This window comes from Rhinolophus sinicus, linkage group LG04, assembly GCF_036562045.2.
Source record: "Rhinolophus sinicus isolate RSC01 linkage group LG04, ASM3656204v1, whole genome shotgun sequence".
NCBI classification, from domain to species: Eukaryota; Metazoa; Chordata; class Mammalia; order Chiroptera; family Rhinolophidae; genus Rhinolophus; species Rhinolophus sinicus.
The window spans coordinates 160929558-160951066 of NC_133754.1; the positions used below are offsets into that span (position 1 = coordinate 160929558).

General features: G+C 41.8%; 1 protein-coding gene across 2 annotated transcripts in view; it reads left to right on the forward strand.

Annotated features, from left to right (window-relative positions):
* The first annotated feature begins 2859 nt into the window (after positions 1–2859).
* TGFBR1 (transforming growth factor beta receptor 1) overlaps positions 2860–21509 on the forward strand; it is a 49622-nt gene continuing 30972 nt past the window's right edge. The window contains exon 1 of one of the 2 annotated variants that reach the window (XM_019729216.2): positions 2860–3057. In XM_019729216.2, the coding sequence (XP_019584775.1) occupies positions 2970–3057 (88 nt within the window). In that variant the 5' untranslated portion in view covers positions 2860–2969. The remainder of the gene's footprint in view (positions 3058–21509) is intronic. The other variant, XM_019729217.2, reaches the window with a different exon arrangement.

A 21509-nucleotide genomic window follows, 5' to 3' on the forward strand; every position in this document is an offset into this window, starting at 1 on the left:
AAACACCTGTAAGCCTTTTTGAGAGCCTGTAGAGACTGAAGGGAATTAACATTTATGATTCTTTATGTGCAGTAGCTCATTTGGACCTCACGAGAAATATGAGTCAGTGTCATTATCCCACTTTACATCCGGGGATGAGAAATCTGGGAAATACCCAGTTGTGTGGATAGATCCGGATCTAGTAAATAGCAGAGGCAGAATTCCAGCTGGGGTCTGCAGGCCTTCAAAGCCAGAAGTTTCTTTCCATTGCCCATCCTTTCTCAAAAGGTGAAATTACTTACTGAATTTTAAGGTCACACTTTCTAAATGGTGCCTTTAGAAGTGTGGCCTGGTGACACCTGCTGCAGAATCACTTGGGGGTATTTATTATATATGCAGACTCCTGGACTTCCTTCAGATAAACTGAAGCAGACTCTCCAGGGCTGGCACCCAGGAATCTGCATTTTTAAAAGCTCCCCAGGTAATTTGAAAACATTACAAAGTTTGAGAACCATGGTTTTAAACGTATAATTTGTTGTTCCATTCTAATGCAGTTTATTTATAGATCCGTGGCTCATGGAAATTTCCTCCTAACATTAGGAAAATGAAATTCATAAATAGTCTGTTTCTCCTTCCTGTTCCTCAAATTCTTAATGAACACACTCAAGTCCATGGAAAATGTTAAGGAACTGGAAATGTGTTATAGAAGATATCCTAACACTGACTAACTGAGGCTCTCTAAGGCAAAGGCACGGGTTACCCTGAACATGAATGCTGACTGTCTAGCCTACGGAGCTGAAAGGGGAGGGGCAAAGAAATGACATTAACTAATATTTATCTTGTTCCAGATATTCATGCAGACACATTATGTCACTTAAGAGGCTTAGGACATGTGATTCAATCCCTTTTATTTATTAACAGGGTAGGTACTATTATGATTTCCATTTAAGAGATGAAGAGTCTAATGATGAGAGAACAGTCACTTGTCTGAAGTGAATCATTCATTCATTCATTCATTCATTCATTCATTCATTCATTCATACAATAAATATCTCTTATGTAAGACACTGAGAGTAGAGCCGCGAAGAAGCAACCTAGAGACCTCAGGTGTCACAAGGCCCTGACTTACTTATCCATCAAGTCTCCATTGAAGAAATTGGAAATGAGAGGGCAGATGGGGACTGGTGCCTGTCAGAAGCAGTCTCTCCAGACTTGGTCTGCCTGCTGCAGGGACTAAGAGGAGTGCTTGCTACTGATGGGCTCTGGCAGCCCCAGAGAGCAGGCTGTCCTTGGTTTTACCAACAGCTGCATCCCTGGTCGCGTGAGTCAGTGTATAATCAGGCCCTTACCTGTCTGGAGGACAGGAGCAGATCAGGGGTCTGGAGGGAAGGCCTAAAAGTAGAACTTGAAAGGGGGAACCCCCAAATCTTATATTCTTTCACTAACCTTGGAAGGTAAATAGATATTTCCATTTTAAAGACGAAGGAATGGAAGCTCAGAAAGGTTAACTGGCTTGTTCCAGTAAGTGTCCTAGCCAGGAGGGGAATAGGGCGGGTCTCAGATTCCAGCTCCAACACTACCACCCTGCCCCTCCTTAGCTCAGGAGGGACGTCTTTACAGGCAGGTGAAAATGATTTACAAACCAGTACTAGAGGCTGGTTCTGATTCCAGCTACCACGTTTATTTAATTCCAAGTTCGAACCACACAGAAAAGACAGTTTTCTCCTTAAAAGGTTCTGTGGGAAAAGGTTCTCTGTTCTATGTAACAGCCTCCTGTTTGTGTCTGAAGAGAGGACTAGTCTGACAGGAAGAATTACAAATCTGCAGCTCATTTGGGCGTCCCAGAGGGAAGGTGGGTGGAGCGTCTCACAGCAAATTAGAAATTCGTAATGAAAACGTAGTTGAGTTTATTTGGGTTTCTAGTGACACCTCAGAATTATTGTGCAGGCGTGTCGGAGGCAGCTCAAAGAATGACTGCTCTCCCTCCGCCCCGGGAGTGCTGCGTGCTAAGAAGGGGAATCCTCCTATTTGGGGGCGGGGGGTGGACTTGGGGACCTTCCCTTTCCCACCTGGATCCGGAAGGGGTGAGAGGGAAGGAGGGTAGTTTGGAATCCCGTTCTGGGTCTGCTGTGAGTTCCGGAGGGAGGCGGGCGGCTGTTCAGAGGAGTGTCTGAGTTCAGGATCTGAAGTCTGAGGCTGGGATCTGAGGCCAGGATTTGGGGACTTTCTGGGCCTGGAATTTGGGGGAGGGGGGCGCGTTGCCTATGTTGGGGGTAGACGCTGACAGCCGGAGGAAACTGGAGTCAGAGGCGCCTGTAAAGGTCTCTGAGGACAGAGGTTGGCGGGGGATGTTTCAAGTTGAGGCATGGATCTGGGGAGGGGAAGTCGAAGTCTGCCTGACCTTACAGCGGATCTGGGTGAATTTGTTGGGGATTGGTGGTACAGAGCGGTGAATGGGGGTCAGGGTGGGGTTGGGGGTCAATATCAGATCTTAGGTGCCTAGGGAGGCTAGAAGAAAGGATCGTCGAGTGGCCACAGCCTTTCCCAAAAGCGACTCGCACTCAGACACGCCCATCGCTCAAGCCCAGGCCCTCCTGGACTGGAGAATCAGCAGGGCTCCGGCCAGTTTGGACCCTGCCCCCTCTTAGTCTCCAGCGAGCGCCGAGCGACTCTGGCTCCGGTAGGGGTCCGGCGGCCCGGCCCCGGGGGAGTCTGAGGGCGTGGCCAATGAGCGGGCGCCCGCGGCTCTGGATTGGCTGCCCAGCGGGCCCGCGGGCGGGGCTCCAGACTGGGTCCCGCTCAGCTGCTCGCCGACAGCCGGGAGGCGGGGCCGGCGGGAGCCCGGCAGCCAATGGATGCGCGGCCCCGGAGCAGTTACAAAGGGCCGAAGCGAGGCCGCTGCCGCGGCGGGGGAGGTGGGGCGAGGCGAGGCTTGCTAAGGCGAGGCGGCGGCCGGGCCGGGCCGGGCCACAGGCAGTGGCGGCGGGACCATGGAGGCGGCGGCCGCTGCTCCGCGTCCCCGGCTGTTCTTCCTCGTGCTGGCGGCGGCGGCGGCGACGCTGGTCCCGGGAGCGACGGGTGAGCAGCCGCGCGGCGGGGGTGGTGGGTGATTGCGGGGCGCGCGGGCCGGGCCTGGCCTCTGGCTCGCTCCTTCTCTTTCTCAAACATGGCGCGGGGCCGGGGGCGCAGGTGGCGGCGCCCGGGCCGGGGCCGGGCTTTCCTGGCCGGCCTGCTGCCACGCGAGCTGCGGGCGGGGAGGGAAGGCGGGGAGGGGGCGTGTGTCCGAGCGTGGGTGGACGTGACCCGCAGCCGGTGTCTGGCCCTGGTTTCTGCTCCCCTGGGGAGGTGGCGTCGGCCTGAGGTCGGGGGCTGCCCTCTGGGGAGGGAATGGGCGCGGGCCCAGGGGCATGAGGGTGGCCGGGACTGGCCGAGTTGGGGCGGCTCCCTGCCTCCCCCTCTAGGGAGCTGTGTGGCGTTGTCCCTGGCACCCCACCCCAAGCGGGTTGTTGCGCGAGGCTCCCAGGGCCCGAGGCGGGGTTGGGGTCGGAGGAGGCTTCCCGCGCTGGGTGTGAGCTCTGAGCCTCCAAGGCTTCCCGGAGCAGTGGGAGGGGCGACGTGTGATTAAGACCCCAGGGTCAGCAAGGTGGACCCCGCCGAGAGGGACTGCTTCTCCAACCAGCGGTGGCTTTGGAAGAGGAACTGCAAAGCTTTGTGTGAGGAGCAGGAGGCACGAAGATGAGCGGAATGTTTCTTTCGTGCGTCTGGGAAGTGTTGAAGTGAATCCAGTTACCAGAAGGCTGCAGATTGTTTTCGTAGTAGAAACTTGAACTTTTGCACACTCTGCGACGTTTGGAATGTTTGAATGGGAATGGTTATGGGAATTGATCAAACGCTTTTATTTCCTCGAAGGAACATTGCTGGTGATGTTCCTTTTATTGAGTGACAGCTAGTAGTTTGAATCAGTTGTCTGTGTAGCCAGTTTTCTAGGGAGTATTTGCTCCGTTTTCCGAAATGTAAAATCAGGATGGCGTACGTGGTCATCACTTACCCTGTGGAGTCAAAAACTTTGTTAGCATCTAAAATAAAACACTAGAAACTAAACCATAGAGCCTTAGTGGTAGCGTCTAAAATACAGTGAAAGTACATTTCTGCTTCTGAAATTGAATACCCAGTGTTTCAAAAAACAAAAATTCAAGACTGAGGGTACCACTTATTACTAATAGCTGATGTCTGCTAAGAGCTTACTATGATGTAGATGCATAAAGTACACCAAAGTACTGTTATCTAATCCCCACAACTGAGCCCTGAGGGCTAGTGGCATTTGCCCTATTTTGTAGATGAGGAAACTGAGGTGTGGAGAGGTTTTGTACTCAGTTACTTGAGAGCTGTGGAGTTATGATTTGCACCCAGGGTTCAGTGTTTTCAAAACCTATACACCTTAATATATACACCTAACTGTCTGGCAGAAAGGAAGCAAACAGCATTCCTTTCCATTTTCAGTCCTCTGATGAGCAATTGATCTTCATTATTCACTTTTCGATTTTGCCCTCACAATTTGAAAATCAGATTAGCCTTTTGACTCCTAGTACTTTCCTGGACTCCCTTCACATTGGGTCTACCTTGGAGGAAACAATGGATTTTTGACATTGGCAAGATAAACGTGCCGACAGGTAGGAGAATCAATACTGTTACGTCTCAAGCATAAGTTACATTTCCACACCACCATTAACTTGAATAACAGTTCATTCTTTTCCACCTAGCACAAAGTTTTCACGGATTCAAATAACAGTACTGGAATAATTGATGTACAGAACATCTCTCAGTCCGTGCCCTGGAGTTGCTTACAGACTACCGGACTCCACAGGCTTGCATGCATACGATACAAAGCTGATTCCAGTGCTAATTCTCTTAAGTCTAGACTACCTCAGCTGGTCTGCCTGCCCTGGGTGGTTATGTTGATGTCTCACTCCATCCTTTCATAACATTTCCAAGAAGCTGAGTGCTTTTTTAAATTTATAATTTGGCTTCCTTTTTAAGAGCTCACAGTTCCTTATTGTCTGGGTATCAGTTTTGTATTCTCTGCCTAGCTTCTGCTCTCTCCAACATAGGTTTCTCTGGGGAAATTGGTTCCTTGCTCTAGTACACAGTTTAGTACCACTGTGTCTACATGTATATGCCATGTGAGAATGCCGTTTGCTTCCTTTCTGCCATTTCATAACTTCTTTCTTTGAAAACATGTCTAAAATCCAACTCTTCTTTATATTAATGCCTCTTGAGTGTCTCTTCCTTTCTTTGTGTGCATCTACCAGTTTAATCTTGCCTGTATTAGCCCTCAAATCTAGTTGCTTTCCAGTGTTTCTCTCTTCTGGGCTTTTCTATAGGCTACTGCCAAGCTAATCTTCCTCAGCCATCCCTATAAAGGGTTTAAAAGATTTCCCATTTGTATTCAGCACCGAGAGCACCACTTGAAGCTTATGATTAAGGTCATCTCTGAGTATCCAACACTTCTCACTATTGCAAACCCTCAATTCCAGCGATTTCTGTTTTCCCACTGACTCCTGACTTTTCAACCTTTTCACCATATACTTAATTTTGCCCCTTTTGGGAGTCTGAGGAAAGAAGTTCTCAATCTTGACTTCCTGAACTCTGTATTTCCCTGAACTGTATGCATAACACTTCCTGTTTGTGTTGTCTATGTCTGCTGTCTTCTGCACTGTTATTTGACTATGCTCTTGAACATGGTACAGGTACTCAGAGGACCAGGGTCATGCTGTTTGTTTCCGCTTTGCTCTCAGAACCTAGCATTGTGTTTTATATTCAGTTCCACTTGAATGCTTGTTGACTAAATGCCACTTGACTGGCATTCATTTAGTATTTATATTGTTATATGTAAGTACAGTTTATGCAATATTAATGAATAATTCTGTGTGTATATTCAGGACAAGTTGTATGATGTGAAAGAAGCAGGAGGGTATTACATGTGGTTATTAGTCCCAACTTCAACTCTGCCATGTTTCCCCGAAAATAAGACCTAGCCGGACCATCAGCTCTAATGCGTGTTTTGGAGCAAAAATTAATATAAGATCCAGTCTTATTTTACTGTAATATAAGACTGGGTCTAACAATATAATACCAGGTGTAATATAATACTGGGTATAATATAATATGATATAACATGTAATACCGGGTCTTATATAATATGATATAATACTGGGTCTTATATTAATTTTTGTTCCAAAAGACACATTAGAGCTGATGGTCCGGCTCGGTCTTATTTTTGGGGAAACACAATAGTTATGCAGAAAATGGGAGTGATACTTACCTTTTCTAATTTACTAGATCTTGAAGATAAAATGAGACAGTTGTGTTGGAGTTTGAAGTTGCTACTTGGCACTGGCAGTAATAGGGAGGAATGATGTTCAACCAGCAATTCCCACTGGGCCACGTGTGTTTTTATTGGTCAGACATCCTTTCTGATTGGTGGGTGCCATTGTGTGCTAGTTAAATATTTTTTTAATATCACCCCTGCAGAGAAGTATCAGTATTCAAAGAGGGAAATGATTAACATAGGCTGAAGTGATTGGGGAGGCTTCCTGGACACTTTAGGACTTCAACTGACTTTGAAAGGTGGCTAGAATTCAAATGGGCAGAGGGGAATTTTATGAGTATTAAGCTCTCTCATTGTAAGCTGTGTCCCCCAACTGCCCCCGGGCCTACTGCAGGGCAGGAACCAAAGCTTGTATTGACTGGCTTGCAAGTTACTCTTTAGAGTTAATTCCTTATTCTATACTGTGGTTTGGATGTATTAACCACTGTGTGTGTGTGTGTTTTGCAGTTATAAAAAGTGTAATATGTGACTGGAGACAAATCAGAAAGGTAATGTAAGTGGGATAAGTGAGGGAGAATTATATTATGGACTGCCCACCAGACTAGGCATTCTAATGGTGAATGTCATAAGTCACTTCGGTTTACAGATGGGAAAACATGACAGAGAGTTAGGTGGATTTCTCAGAGTTAGGCAGAACTGAGACAGGAACTTTGATTTTCTCCCCCCCCCCAAATCTCGTGCCCCATTCAAATATGAAGGATTTGGAGTGGGAGAGGAACAGGGTTAATGGAGTGACTTACCTAAGTGAAGTTGTCTTGAATGTTACAGAACTTACGGAAAATGACTTCTGTAAGTGGGGAGGAGAGGTAGATGATTACAGGTTATATAAAGTCCTCAAGAGAAAGTAAGTATCTTTTTTATATTGCCGATAAAAGGACCTCGTTTCGAGCTTATTGATTGAGTAAACTAGGCTTACTGTAGTTTGGAAGATGGTGAAACAATTTTGAATTTAATGGAAATGGGGTGTAATTGAAAGGCCTTATGATACATGGTTAGGTTTAGAATTTTAGGTGATCTGCTTCGTTATTAAAATTAAATCAGGAACTGACATGATCAAAATAATCAAGAGGGAGATAAATCTTGTTCCTGTGGGGAGGGCCTTTTTTGAAAGATTCTTCTAGGCCTAGCTGAAACAGTTATCTGAACTCTACACCATTCTTGTGGAGCCGTTGTGTTGCATCAGATATGTTCATGTCCAATGAAGTGGGTTTTGAAAATGCCATTATCCTATGGATGGCCTTTTTGATGTGAGAGAGAACATGTCTCTTCAAACCACAGAACCCCCAGCACATGTTGACAAACCGAATGCCTTTTGCTGTTGTTTCTTGGTCATGGCTTACATAATGCAAGTTCTCAGAACAGATGGACTGTGGTTTGGCATCATGTGATTGGTGACATCTTTGCTTCCTGCTTCTGGAACTGAGGGCAGATGCTGGCATGTTTCTCAGGGATTTTCATGCTTTGACCCACAGAACTAGCTCAAGAAAACTTCTGGAATCTTCTCAAAATTAATGATCTGTCTTGACCCAGCCTAACTCCAATACTCAGGATAGTATTTAGTGCCTTTCTTAACTGAATTTTCTCAATATCAAATCCAAGCAGTTTCCCTAAACATTAAGATTTGCTGCTACTCTGACTTAAATCCAGTACAGTTTTGGCCCAGATAGTGCAGATAGGTTTCTTATGGCTACCTCTTTTTGATAAGAACTTACAGTTGGTTGACCTGTAGGTTTTTTGCTTTAAATAAACACTTTTCTCAAACACTGCTGGGGTAAGTCTGATTGGTTTTATGGGTCCAGTTTTATACATCAGGTCTGGCATTTTTGTAAAGCTGTTCCCTCATTTGGGCAATGTGAGAGCATTACACATTATAAAGAATGGTTTCTAACTTAAAAAAAAATATGATTTGCAGAGTGGACACACAGTTGGTTTGGTGTTTCTTGAAGGTTCAGTAGTCCTTGCACCATTTTATCAATCTGAAAGGAATATATTTGAAGAATATGCCAGGCATTCTGCCTGCCTTGGCTCATGTAATTCTCATACCCGACCCTGGATAGTAGCTGTATAATAGTCCAAAAGCTTCTTACTAATGTACCAGTTCACATCCACGAGGCTCTTTTTAAGTCCGTTTGTCTCCAGGCCGAGGTGACCAGTGCTCAGAAGAGAACTGGAGATTTTTGATGACATTGGTTCTAACCCAGGATTCTTTTAGCTCTTACATTATCCAAAAATGTTAATATTTTTTCTTTCATCTTTTAATTATAAATATATTTATAAAAGGAAGACACTGCTTCACATAGAACAGGTATGTACTAGAGACTAACAGTCTTCCAGTCACCTGAGACACATGATTCTGCATTACCATCGACTCCATCTGCCAGCGTTGACAGGATTTTGCTCGGACTGGAACATAGATTGTGTTGTGAAAGTTTGTAAATAGCAGGGCTTCTGTTTCCATTTTACAGACCAGGAAACTGAGGTCATGGTGTTAATAATGGTAGAGCCTGCATTTGAACATTCCAGTGGTTGTACTCTTTTCTGTACATCATGCTGCTTTCATATACAGTAAATAGCTTGTTATGGCTACCTCATCAAGAAAATGGTTTTTTAACGCATGAGAATTTGCTTCAGCTTGTCTTAATTACAGTTTGCTTCTTTGCAACTGCAAGTTACTCAGATACTTGCAGTCTTTCTTTGACATTATATTGGTTGGTAATTTGAATCTCTCCATTGAGTCTAATGATAGTTGATCATTCATTATTTGTATTTATTTATATAGATTCACAGCAAACTCTTTGCTTCTCAGAGTAACTTAAGCACAGACCTGAAAAATAACTGAAAATTTGAATTACAGAAAAGAAAAAAGCTGTCACTGTCCATCATTAGCATTTTCTCTTATCCCAGCCCCTGTGCATTTTTATTAGTATAATAAAACCATTATTTAATTTTATCTCTTTCAGTAGTTTATCAAAGCTGATAAAAGTGTTTTTAAGTTGGTAAAGAACTTCAGCTTGTAGAAGAAATAGTTCATATTTAATCTTAGTCAACAAATATTTAGTAGTGATCAACACGTGGGAAGTATAGAAACAGAGGCAGACCTGCTTTCAAGCAATATGATGCTGGGAAAGTATCACTAGCGATTCAATAATAGCAACCGCAGGGACCATAGAGGTGGTAGGACTTGCTCTCCGGGCCTTACGGAATGGGTTAGGTATGGATGCCGGGGGGAGGGAAAGCACTCCCAGGCAGGAGAGGAGGATGTGTGTGAAGAAGGAGCATGCTCAGTTTCAAGAATTTTTGGGAGAGGAACAGAAATTCAGGATATAAAGGGTGGCTTCAGAGGATTATGGGCCTTGAAAATCAGGGGGATGGTTTTAACGTGGAAAAGGAATGTTAACTGTACCAAGAGGAAATAGAGCGGGGTGGCTGCCTAGGAGATCGTGGAGTTGGTGTGATGGCATTGGGAATGGAGTGGAAGGATGGCTCCATGGCGTTTCAGGAAAGACAGAGGAGCCCATCGTAGGGTCCTTGCCTGAGTGCTGTTCCCCCACATATCTGCATGGCCGCCTCCCTCACCTCTAACACATCTTTGCTCAAATGTCACCGTTTTCTCAATGAGCTTTACCCTGATCACCCTTTTAAAAATTGCCGTTATTTTACTCTGCTTTTCCTTTTTTGTAATGCTACTTTCTGAAATTCTGTATTTATTTACCTATTTACTATATTTATTGTGTCTTTCCTACTAGAAGATAAGCTTCTTGAATATGGATATTTTCGTTTTGTTCACCAGTGTGTTTCAAATGCCTAGAAAGTACCTGGTGCATCCTAGGCACTCAGTAAATATTTGTTGCATAGCAGTAGTTTTTAGCTGTAAAAAGTGGAGTACAAAAATTAAGGACTCTATGAAATAAAAAAAGGATGCCTCCCGGTGTTTAGCTCTGGATAATGCCTTTAACTGGTAGGGAACTGGGTGAGAGAAAGAGGGAAGTGAACTCCAGTTTGAGCATGTTGAGTTTGAGGTGCTAGGATGGCCACGTGGACTCGTTCAGTAGGCAGCAAAGGTATAAGACTTGAGCGTTACTGGAAATGGGAGAGAAGGTCAGGCTAAGAAATGATTGCTGGCATTCGCCTTCCATCTCATCCTCTTTCTTTTGGATTCAGGTGCCCTGCCACCGTCAATGGAGTTGTTTTTATTCTGACCCTGAACTCCTAGCTTAGATCTGGAATCTTGCTCAGTTCACTGGGATATTCTTCTCTCCTGTGTTTTGGGGTCCATGCTTTGTGCCCCGCCCACCGCCACCCCCCTCCCCAGCCCCCAATGCCGTAGAAGTAGATGTGCAGAATTCTTCGTGTTCTGGTTGTACTGAAGTTAACCTTCAGCACAGAAAAGGCTGTGCTGCTTTTCTCCGCAGTGAGATGATTGACCTGTGGGGAATGTGCTCTGGTTTTAGACGGAAGGAGAAGAGAGGAGGTTTCCTGTGTGGGGCCTGCATTACACCTCTGGCTTCAGGTCACAGGTGGGATTTTATAGGTGTCACCTTTACTGTGTCCTCGAGCTCCCTGATGCCTATCTCGTTACATGCTTTTCATGCTGTCATTCTTCTCCACCAACCAAACACTGGTGCAGTTGTACCTCTAGACCATCTTTATTTTTCTCTTTGGATTGATCTGACTTGTTTGTTTTCCTTCCTATTTTGAAGGCATTCAAATCATGTGATTTGGTTGCCAGAAGTTGAATACAATCTTTGTTTATGGGAGTAGATATAAGAACCACACATATTTGTCTGGAATTAGAATCTAACCCGTGTGTCTGTTTGGGACTCACTTTTCAAAAGAGGATGACACCTAGCTTAGTGATAGTTATGAAGATACTGGATCACAGAGGCTACAAAGTACCTAGCACATAGACTGATACCAGCAGGTAGTCAGTAAATGGGAATTATTACATCTTTAAATAAGTGAAGGAACGTCTTTTGGAAGAGAAATACATGTCTATATAATGAAGAACTGTGATTAATTGGCACACTGAGAGGCAGATTTCACTGGGTATAAGGAAAGACTTTCTATCAATGGGAACCCTCATAAAATGGAACATTGTAACGTACTGTGTTCCCTGTCACTGGAAGTATTCAGGCAGAGGTTGGATGACCTTCTGTCAGAAGTTGTAGAAGGAATTTCTTGTGTTAGGTGAGAGATTGGAATTGATTAACTGCAAGTTCTGTTTCTGCTCTAGAATTCTGTACTTGTAGGTGTAATCCAAGTTTCCTTGCTCACTGTTTTTAGCCAGCACACAGGCTCTCAACTTCTTTAGCATTCATGGCTTTGAGAAGAGCACTATTTTGTAACTTTTCCTTATTATATGGGAGAAATTTATTTATTGATTGGCTTGTGTGCCCTGGCCATTTTTCAGAAAAGGGTTTAGGGAGCTTGAAATAAAAATATGTGCAGGAAGACGAAGAATAATGACCAGAAAGATGAGAACCAGTAAGTAAAAGGGGGAAAGAGAGAAAGATTATAAATTTTAGCTGAGGAAAGCTTTAGTAGTTGAGCGCAATATTTAACCCGCTGAGTTTTCTAGCACTGAGGGCAATAAGGGAACTTGCTAGTTTGCATAGATCTCATTGCCTGTCACTGAGAATTCCGGAGGCGGCTGCACCTTCCTTACTAATATGGAGCCCCAAACGTGAAGATTGCAATGCAGGGAGAATGTCCAAGTGCTTAGAGCTTCCTGGACCTGGCAGCCCTGTCTTGTTTTCTCAGGCTTCCTCTTTACCATGTATCGAGGGTGCAATTTAGTACTGCTGCTCCATTTTTCTTCTCCACTCTAAGGCTCTGATCCAAGTATGAACACACTAGTCTTACCCTAATGCCAATGGAACAGCTGATGTAAGGCTGGAACGTTTAAATCAAGCTTTGCTAAAAGCTAGAGGATAATGAGTAGAGTAACATGAAACTGTTCAACCTGGCTAACAAAGACGGTTTTCCTCATGTCCTCAGCTTTCGACCTGTCTCCATTTGGCAGACATCTGCGTCCTGCAAGCAAAGGTGAACAGAGCCAGACATTTGCCTTTCTTCAAACAGGCCCAAGACAGCCAGGGTTTCTGTTTGAAGAGCTGCCGCCTTTGTGGGTGAGGGATGTTGGGAATGATGATTCCCTTAGGAGAGACCACGCTCAGAAAGCGTGGTTCTGCGTATGTGGATTGCATAGTAACCCCAATATTTATGTAAAAGATACCCACGTATGTTACCAAAGGACATGCTTTGGTTAGAGATATGCTGATTTCACTGGGAAAAGCAAGTTTCTCCCTGCTCTTGAGCAGCATCTGTTACAGAAGTCTTTGTATAAAGGGCACTGGGAAATAAAGTGAAGAATTTGAGTTTATCACTCTTTGTGACTTGAGCGGATTCACTTTCCTTTCTTACTCTGCAGTTACTGAACTCCTTTAGGCCTTGTTCCGGTGTTTCCTTGCTCTAACCAACAGGGTGAAACCTCCCGACTATTGTTCACTTGCTTCAGGATCACCATTCATTCCATCTAGATTTTCTAGATGTGAACTCACTGCTTACATAATAGTGTATATTTATAGTTCTAGGACACCTCGTGCAGGCATCTTGTTACATTTTTACAATATAAGATCTTTAAATATGCATTGAAATACAAATAGCTCCCATGAAAAAAAACAAAAGCATGGCTTTTTCTACTAGAAGTGAGGACTAATACACGTATTTGGGAGCACTGAACATCGAGGAAATAGTTAAACCTGGAGAGGAGCATAGAGATAGAAAAGCAGTAACTAGCTTTTTATTTATACAAACACACAAACACAATATATGTATGGAGGGTTTTTTTTGTGTGTGTTTTTTTTTTTTGCTTGATGTATTCATCTCCAGATTGAACCATAATGTGCTCTAATTGAGTCTCTTTGTTTAGCACATGGCTGTTGATTTGAGTACTTTCTCCAGTTGAAAAACTGACATTTTAATTTTGTTATTCAATGTGCAACAGATTTAAATAAAAACACCAAGATTGTGTATTGTAGATTTCTTTCAACAATAATTATATGTAATTATTTTACCAAAATAAACAAGTTAAAGTAATCTTAGCTATTTTATCTCATTCCACATTTGGGGAAAAAAAAATTACAAACCAGGGGCTAGAGTTTGCTCATGTTTATCAATGAGGAAAGATAATTTCTGATTGTTAGTTTCATCTAGTTCCACCAAAGCATTGTGAAATTGATGCTAGTGAAGAGTACTGAAATGTGTGCTGGAGAGTCGCTTCGTGCTAAGTGCTACTAAAAACAGTTGACAGTTTTCATGGAGGAGATATCTCAAAAATTTTAAGGGACCTGTGAAGATTAAATGAGATTGTGCACATAAAACTTGTGGCGTATTTCCTGGCACATAAAACGAAGTAAATGATATTATTAAGAAAATTGTTTTTCATAGAATCATAGAATTTGTAAACTACAAAGGGCCATAACTAGGGGAGGTTGATTATCGTTTCACCTGACTTTCTTTTACAGGTGAGGAAACGGGGGCTCCGAAGTTATGTCGTATTTCAGGATAATCAGGATAGTAATTCAGCTAATGGCTGAACAGGAACGCAGCTTCCTCCTCACTTACAACTTCATTATTGTCCCTTTTCTGACTCAGGCCTTTTTTAGGGGAATGATTTTTTTTTTAAATCGCTTAAATTTATGGAAGATCTCTTTACTATCGAATCAGACCCCCTAACGATGGATGCAAAGATGGATAAATCATGATAAAGTCAATATAGAAAAGTAGTAACCAGTGATAGAATTTAGGTTGTGGGTATATAGGTGTTCACAGTTCTGTTAGTTTTCTGAATATTTGAGATGTTCATAATAAAATGTTGGAGGGGAGAAATTGAAAACAATCTATAGTATCTTCTCGCGCCACATGTGTCCTTGTTATTGATCTCTCTAAACAGAGAAACCAGCAGTACTTGCTACAGCTAAAGGAAATACAAGCAGAGGTGGGGGTGGGGCTGAGCAGAGCCCTCAGGAGTGCACATTCTAGGCCCTTTCCTTGACATCTCAAGGATTGAGACCATGGGTCTGCCTTGACTTTGCCTTTTCTTTCTTTTCTCTCTCCCTTAAAAAAAAAAAAAATACAAATGATAGTTGGGCATTGCAGATCTGAAATTCCCTAACCCGCCAACAAACCAGTGAGCACTGTAGGTCACTTTCCTGTGAGCAAATGCTGTATTTTTTTTTTTTCTTTACATTGTTTTGCTTTTTCTTTTCCCATAGTAAAACTTGTTTTTGTTGTCTTCCTTCTTATATTTAATGCATTTATAAGCTTGAGTCTTTCTGTTCTCAGGTAGTCTTTCTCTCCAAGATCACAATTGTTTTCTTCCACCTTATCCTTAAAAAAGGAAGGGAGGGAGGGAGGGAGGGAGGGAGGGAGGGAGGGAGGGAGGGAGGGAGGGAGGGAAAAAGAAAAAAGAAAGCCACATAAATATTCTTTTAGCTAGGACCTTTCCACTCTCATCTGTCGTTTAAGTTTTGTCAGATCCAGTCTCCACTGGCCTTATGATGGGAGGAGAAGGAGGGAAGAGTTTCAATAAATGGGGTTTTAGGAGTCAGGCAGAAACCTCGGAGGGTACTCTTGAAGCACCACCAGACTCAGAATTATCTGTGCATAGCACACAGATGGTGTGCCCTAAGGAAATAGCTGCTCTGAGCAATTAAATGCTTGCATCTAATTTTGCTTAGAGATCCTGGAACTGGGAACAAAGTCTCATAGAGTTAAATGGGTGTAATCACCTATGAGCCCTTCTAAATCATAGCTAGGGCCTAGTAATTATTGACTTGTATATAGATGTCATAATTCCATGCTGCATATTACATATGCTGCAGAATTCTGTGCAGCATAGTTCTGTGCTGTAGCTTCAGTTCTCTGAGACATAAGTAGCATCAAGCATTGGCAGACCCTTTTAATAACCAGCCTCCTACTAGAGGCCTTCTTCCGTCACCAAAATGCTAGCTAGCATCAATGCTGCAATTCGAAACCCATATTCCTAATGCTAAGTCTCTGGACATCTAGATTTTGAAGTCTGGAAACTTCATTAGGTTGTTTACAGTGCCTTCCAAGCTCCAGTTTTTAATATACACAGTTTAGTCTTAAAGGGTAAGTGTTCCTTTGAAAGGAGTTCAGGCGACACTAGATGCTTGCTTTCTCATGCTCCAAGGGAGGCCATGAATTCAATGGTTAGAAATTTTATAAAATATAAAAATTTTATCAAAATATAAATATTATAAAGTATTATAAAAGCCCCTCTATTTGGGTTGGGTTTTTCTGTCTTTGCTTGGTTTTTAATTCAGCTACGTTCCTCTAGGTGACTGCAATCAGAATTGAACTTCTTGCTTTGACGTTTTGTTTGACAAGAAAGATGAACATTTCAGACTAGAGAAGGCAAGAAAATTAAAGCTTGTGTAACTATATGTGGTTCACCAAGCCTCTGAGATTTCTAATAGTAGCTATCATCCGTCTTTTGGCTAAATTCAGTAATTTTTTCTTTGTTCTGCAAAGGGGTGGAAATGCATCAAGTTAAATACCAAGAGACTCGAGAGAAGAAAGTGTGACTGCTTTTGTGGAGCAAGAAATAGGAAGTGTTGAATGTTGGGGAATTGCTCTGTGTGTGTGTGTGTGTGTGTGTGTATGTGTGTGTGTGTAAGTGAGTATAACAGTCTCATAGAACTATTTGGCACCTTAGACTCTGTATATATATATATGTAACATCGATAAAAATAAAATCTAAGTTAAAAAATTAATGGTAAATAATGGCAGTTACAAGTTCATGAATGCTTGGTAAATCTGAAGGGTTGAATTCCCCTGTTGAAAAGATAGATTCTTAGATTGGATTAATATGCACATACACACAGTCCTGCAAATCCAACTTTTTTTTTTTTTTTCAAGAGACAATTAAAGTGACATCAAAAGTTGAAAATAGTGGAATAGAAAAAGGCATATCTGACAAAACCCAAAAGGTAGCTATGGTAAGATTAATACCTCACAAAATAAAATTCAACCCACAAAAGCATGAAAGGGAAGAAAGAGGTGTATTTTTTATTGTTAAACAGGTACCATCTCACAAGATATGTCATGAATCTTTATGCAACTAATAAAATGGTGTTGAAATACATAAGGTGAAACTTAAAGATACAAGAAGAAATTGATAATGTCACTGTTTATATATTAAGAAAGCAATATTTGAGTAGTATAGTAAAGATTTAATGCATTCCAATTTTGTAATCATCAACATTATCTTTTTAAAATACTCTGGAGTTTCCCAGGAAATTGGTGATAGGGAGATCTAAAAAGAAAACCCAAGTTGAAAATTAACAACATATGCCTCCCCCCAAAAAAAATAAAGAAGAAAAAGAAGACAAAATAAATACCATATCTACTTGGAAAATAAGACTATTCTTCTAAATAATTCCTTAAAGAATTATTAGGTTAAAGAAGTTACAATTGTAATTATAAGCCATTTAGAAATGGACAAGAGCCCTACATATGAAAATCAGTGGGAGTTTTGCTAAAGCAGTACCCAAAGGAAAATTTGAAAGCAAGAAGATTGCAAATCAAGCTAGAGAAGGAATAAGTAAGTAAATACAAAGAAAATAAGGATTTAGAAAAAGATTAGGAAAAATGGTTTTGATCCATAAAGCCCTAACTTGGTTATAATGTAAACACATTATTAAAATAGACAAATATTTGGCAAATCTCAGAAAAGACCTGAATAGAAAAATGACAAAAGAGAATGGTGTATTTTTAATTAATTTTAACGTAGTTCAACTTCAGTGTTTTTGTTTTTTTTTGTTTTTTTTTAAGGTTAGTGTTTCCTGAATCCTATTTGATTAATCTTTCTGGACCCAAAGTTTTGAAGATGTTGTCCTATGTTTTCATCTAAAAGGCTTCTTTTACCTTTCACATTGAGATATGTAGTCAGTCCATCAAGAGCTGATTTTTTATTATATGCCATTTTTTTTTTTCCATTTTTACAATGGTGTGTTTGCCCAGTTTGATCTAGTACTATTTACTGGTAATACCTTCCTTTTCCCAGTGTCCTATAGTGTCCTTTATCATAAATCAAGTGGTGGACTACGTGAGGGTCTATTTCTGGAATCTGCCCCACTGGTCTATTTACCAATACCACACAGCCTTCATTATCACGCTGTTGTGGTGGGTCCTGATGTCTAACAAAGTAGGCCTTCCAACAGCACCATTTCCCAAGATTGCTTTGGCTGTTCTTGGAATGTTTTCCATCTAAGTTTTAGAATCAGCTTGTTACACACACACACACCCACGTAGGATTTTTTTTTTTTTTAAGATTTTATTGGGGAAGGGGAACAGGACTTTATTGGGGAACAGTGTGTACTTCCAGGACTTTTTTTTCCAAGTCAAGTAGTTGTCCTTTCAATCTTAGTTGTGGAGGGTGCTGTTCAGCTTCAAGTTCTCCTTTCAATCTTAGTTGTGGAGGGTACCGTTCAGCTTCAAGTTGTTGTCCTTTCAGTCTTCGTTGTGGAGGGCGCAGCTCAACTCCAGGTCCAGTTGCTGTTGCTAGTTGCAGGGGGCACAGCCCACCATCGCTTGCGGGAGTCAAACCGGCAACCTTGTGGTTGAGAGGACGCACTTCAACCAACTGAGCCATCTGGGAGCTCAGCAGCAGCTCAGCTCAAGGTGCACGCTCAGCTCAAGGTGCCGTGTTCAATCTTAGTTGCAGGGGGCACAGCCCACCATCCCTTGTGGGAATCGAACCGGCAACCTTGTGGTTGAGAGGATGCACCCAACCAACAGCCATCCAGGAGCTTAGCAGCAGCTCAGCTCAAGGTGCCATGTTCAATCTTAGTTGCAGGGGGCGCTGCCCACCATCCCTTGCGGGACTTGAGGAATTGAACTGGCATCCTTGTGGTTGAGAGAGCCCACTGGCCCATGTGGGAATTGAACCGGCAGCCTTCGGAGTTAGGAGCATGGAGCTCTAACCGCCTGAGCCACCGGGCCGGCCCACACACGTAGGATTTTGATTTGTTTGAATATATAGATCACTTTGCAGAATATCGACATCTTTACAGTATTGAATCTTCTAATGAGGCTGATATGTTCCTTCATATATAAATAAATAAATTTTGTTTTATATCTTTTAGAATTTCTATCAAATAAGGCTTTGAAGCTTTCTCTTTGGAGGTCTTACATGTCTTTTGTTAGATTTATTTCTAGGTATTTGATTATTTTTGATGCCTTTGAAAATAATATATTTTTGTTTTCTATTTGTTGCTAGTTTGAGACAAGGTAATGACTTTTTGTATAGTTCCTTTTTTTGTTTTATCTACCATAGGTGTTGAATTTTAATCAGTTTTTGTTTTTGTTTCATCAAGATGAGTATATGATCTATTTACATTTTCCTAAACTGTCTAACTCTTTTATTCCTGATACAATATCTTTGTAAATCATCTCCCAGGGATGACCTTCCTTTCTTCGTTAGCCTTCTTTACGCCTCAGTTTAGCGTTAATCTTTGAGAGAAGTCTCCTTTTTCTGTGCTCTCTCTGCACTTTGCATCACCCTGTGTCCGTGGCACGTTTGTTCTCTGCATTACATTGTGAACTTCTCGAGAGTTCGAATCCTGTCCTCTTAACGGTATTCTTTCTTCCTACACAGGGAACAGATACTGCTCTTTTCTGGTAAAAGGTATTCAGACCTTGCTCTCTGCTTCTAAAATTACTAACTGCTCGGTGCTGTCAGCTCATTTGTTCAACTGTGGCTCCAGTAGTTCTTTTGCCCTTTGCTGGCCCAGGTGTAACTCTTCCTCTGCCCTTAATTCAAAGGCAGCTGGGGCGGGGGTGGGGTGGGGTTTACCACTTCCTTCTCTTACCACAGTTCCTTCCTTCCCTTAGCCTAGAATGATCTGCCACTCATTTGCGTTCATCACTAGACCTTAGTATCTATGCAGCCAAGTCCCAACATCTCCTACAGCCACCTTGCTTTCCCAGAGGGAAAGGCTTTGTCTTGTCTTACTTGGGAGAGATCACCGTAGATTATTTCACAATCTGTTTTTTTTTCTTTCTGGTTTTTAGAATAAATTATGTTGATTTGACTCTTAGGGCCCTTCTGTTTCTTCGTCTATAAAATAAGGGGTTAGGATTAGGTAATTATTAGGTTCCTTTGAGCATGAACATTTTATGGTTAATGAGTTATGATTCTTCCTTAGTTAGGGTTATTACATACAAATGTACACACGGCATGTGTTTCAACACTTTGTTAATTTGGGTTGGAACTAAAAATAGACTTCCCTGTAGGTCCCTCTGATGCTACTACAGTGAAGTTCTTGGGCTAACCCTGTTCAAACTGTCATATTGCTAGAAAACTCCGTGTGGGTATCTATGAATGGAGAAAGAGAAGCAGCTACCGTGGATGTTCACTGCTTTATGCACACACTGTTCACATTATATTCTGTATTGGTACTGCCTCCTGGCCCTGTATAAAGATTAACTCTGATTCTCTGTACAGCTCTTGAACAGAGACGGGCACATAGTAGGTGCTAAATAAACTTGTTGAATGAATGCATAAATGAATATTTGAGCATTTTGTTATGTGCCAGGCACTATGCTAAGTATTTATAAATATTATTTCATTTAACCCTCAAACATTCTGGGATTGCTATTATACATTTGCAAGCTCAAAAACGTTAAGCAACGTCCTCAGGATTGCTTAGAGGCTGACTGGTAGAGATAGGACTCACACTTAAGCTTTTTTGTATCTGAATTCTGTGAGATTAACTACCCTACTCTTGTAATATCCATTAGTCAATGTAAAATCTAATAAACTGTGGTAAACGTGTGTTTAGATTGGGGGAAATTAAGAAATTCAGTTCTTGTTTTAGTACTCATCATCAGAAATAAAAGTTTCTCCATTTACTTACAGAGGCGAGGGTAAGGCAGAGTACACATGTCTGCTCGGTGTGTTAACACCACCGCTCCTCATGGAAGTGCAACGAAAACAAGATCACTTGATAGGAACGGAATTGTAATCACATTGCAGACAGCCTTAATCGTATGACCATTTTCCTGTCCTTAAACAGGCTTCTAAAGTATTAGCTTCTGTGGCGACATAGTATTCCACTTATGATTGTGTCGTAATTTATTCTGTCATTGCCCTACTGCCATCCATATAGGTTGTTTTCGACCATACAATACTGGAATGAACGTCTGTGTGTTTATGTCTTTGCTCTGATCTCCTATTGTTAACTTAGACAAAATTCTAAGAAGTGAAATTAATAGATTAAAACATATAGACCTTTTTAAGGCTCTTATTATATCTTGGCAAATTACTTTCCAGAAAGAACCTTAAAGTTTTAAAACTGACATGAAGTGACTATACTCCATAGGGTAAATATCCTGAATTGGAGTTTTAAGACAGTATAGGGAAAAGGGATGGAGCATAAAAGAGGCATTTTAATTTTTTTATAACTTTGAATAGCTGTAATACACTAATATCTTTCAAAATTCAGAAAGTACAAATGGGTGTATACCGTGTTTCCCCGAAAATAGGACCTAGCCGGACCAACAGCTCTAATGCGTCTTTTGGAGCAAAAATTAATATAAGACCCGGTGATAACAACCACCCACATGCTAAAGAGCTATTTCTTGGATGTTTATTCAAGAAACACATACTGGATCTCCTGTGTGCCAAGGCCTAGGGATGCAGAAATGCATAAAGCTCTAACCTAGTGCCTGAGCTGAAGAACTTCGCAGTTTAATAGAGGAAATAGATAAACAATGAAAACACGAGGTGCTTTGCTGTAATTGTTGTACCTTGAAGATGTTAAGTTGAATTTGTCAAAAACTGAAAACATAGTATTTGATGTAACTTGTAAAATAATAGAATGTTACTATTTAAAAGATTGTAGTTTTAGAGACCAACCTTTCATTTAATGCAGGAGATTCCTACTTCATGATCTCTGTCTGACTTGGTCATTAAGCCTCTGCTTAAATATCTCCAGTGACAGAGAAGTCAGAACCTTGTGAGGAGGCATCCAGTTTTATTGCAGGGAGGAGCTGTAGTTAGGAAATGGTTTTTTATGTAACAAAATTTACCACATCCTGACCTCATGATTTG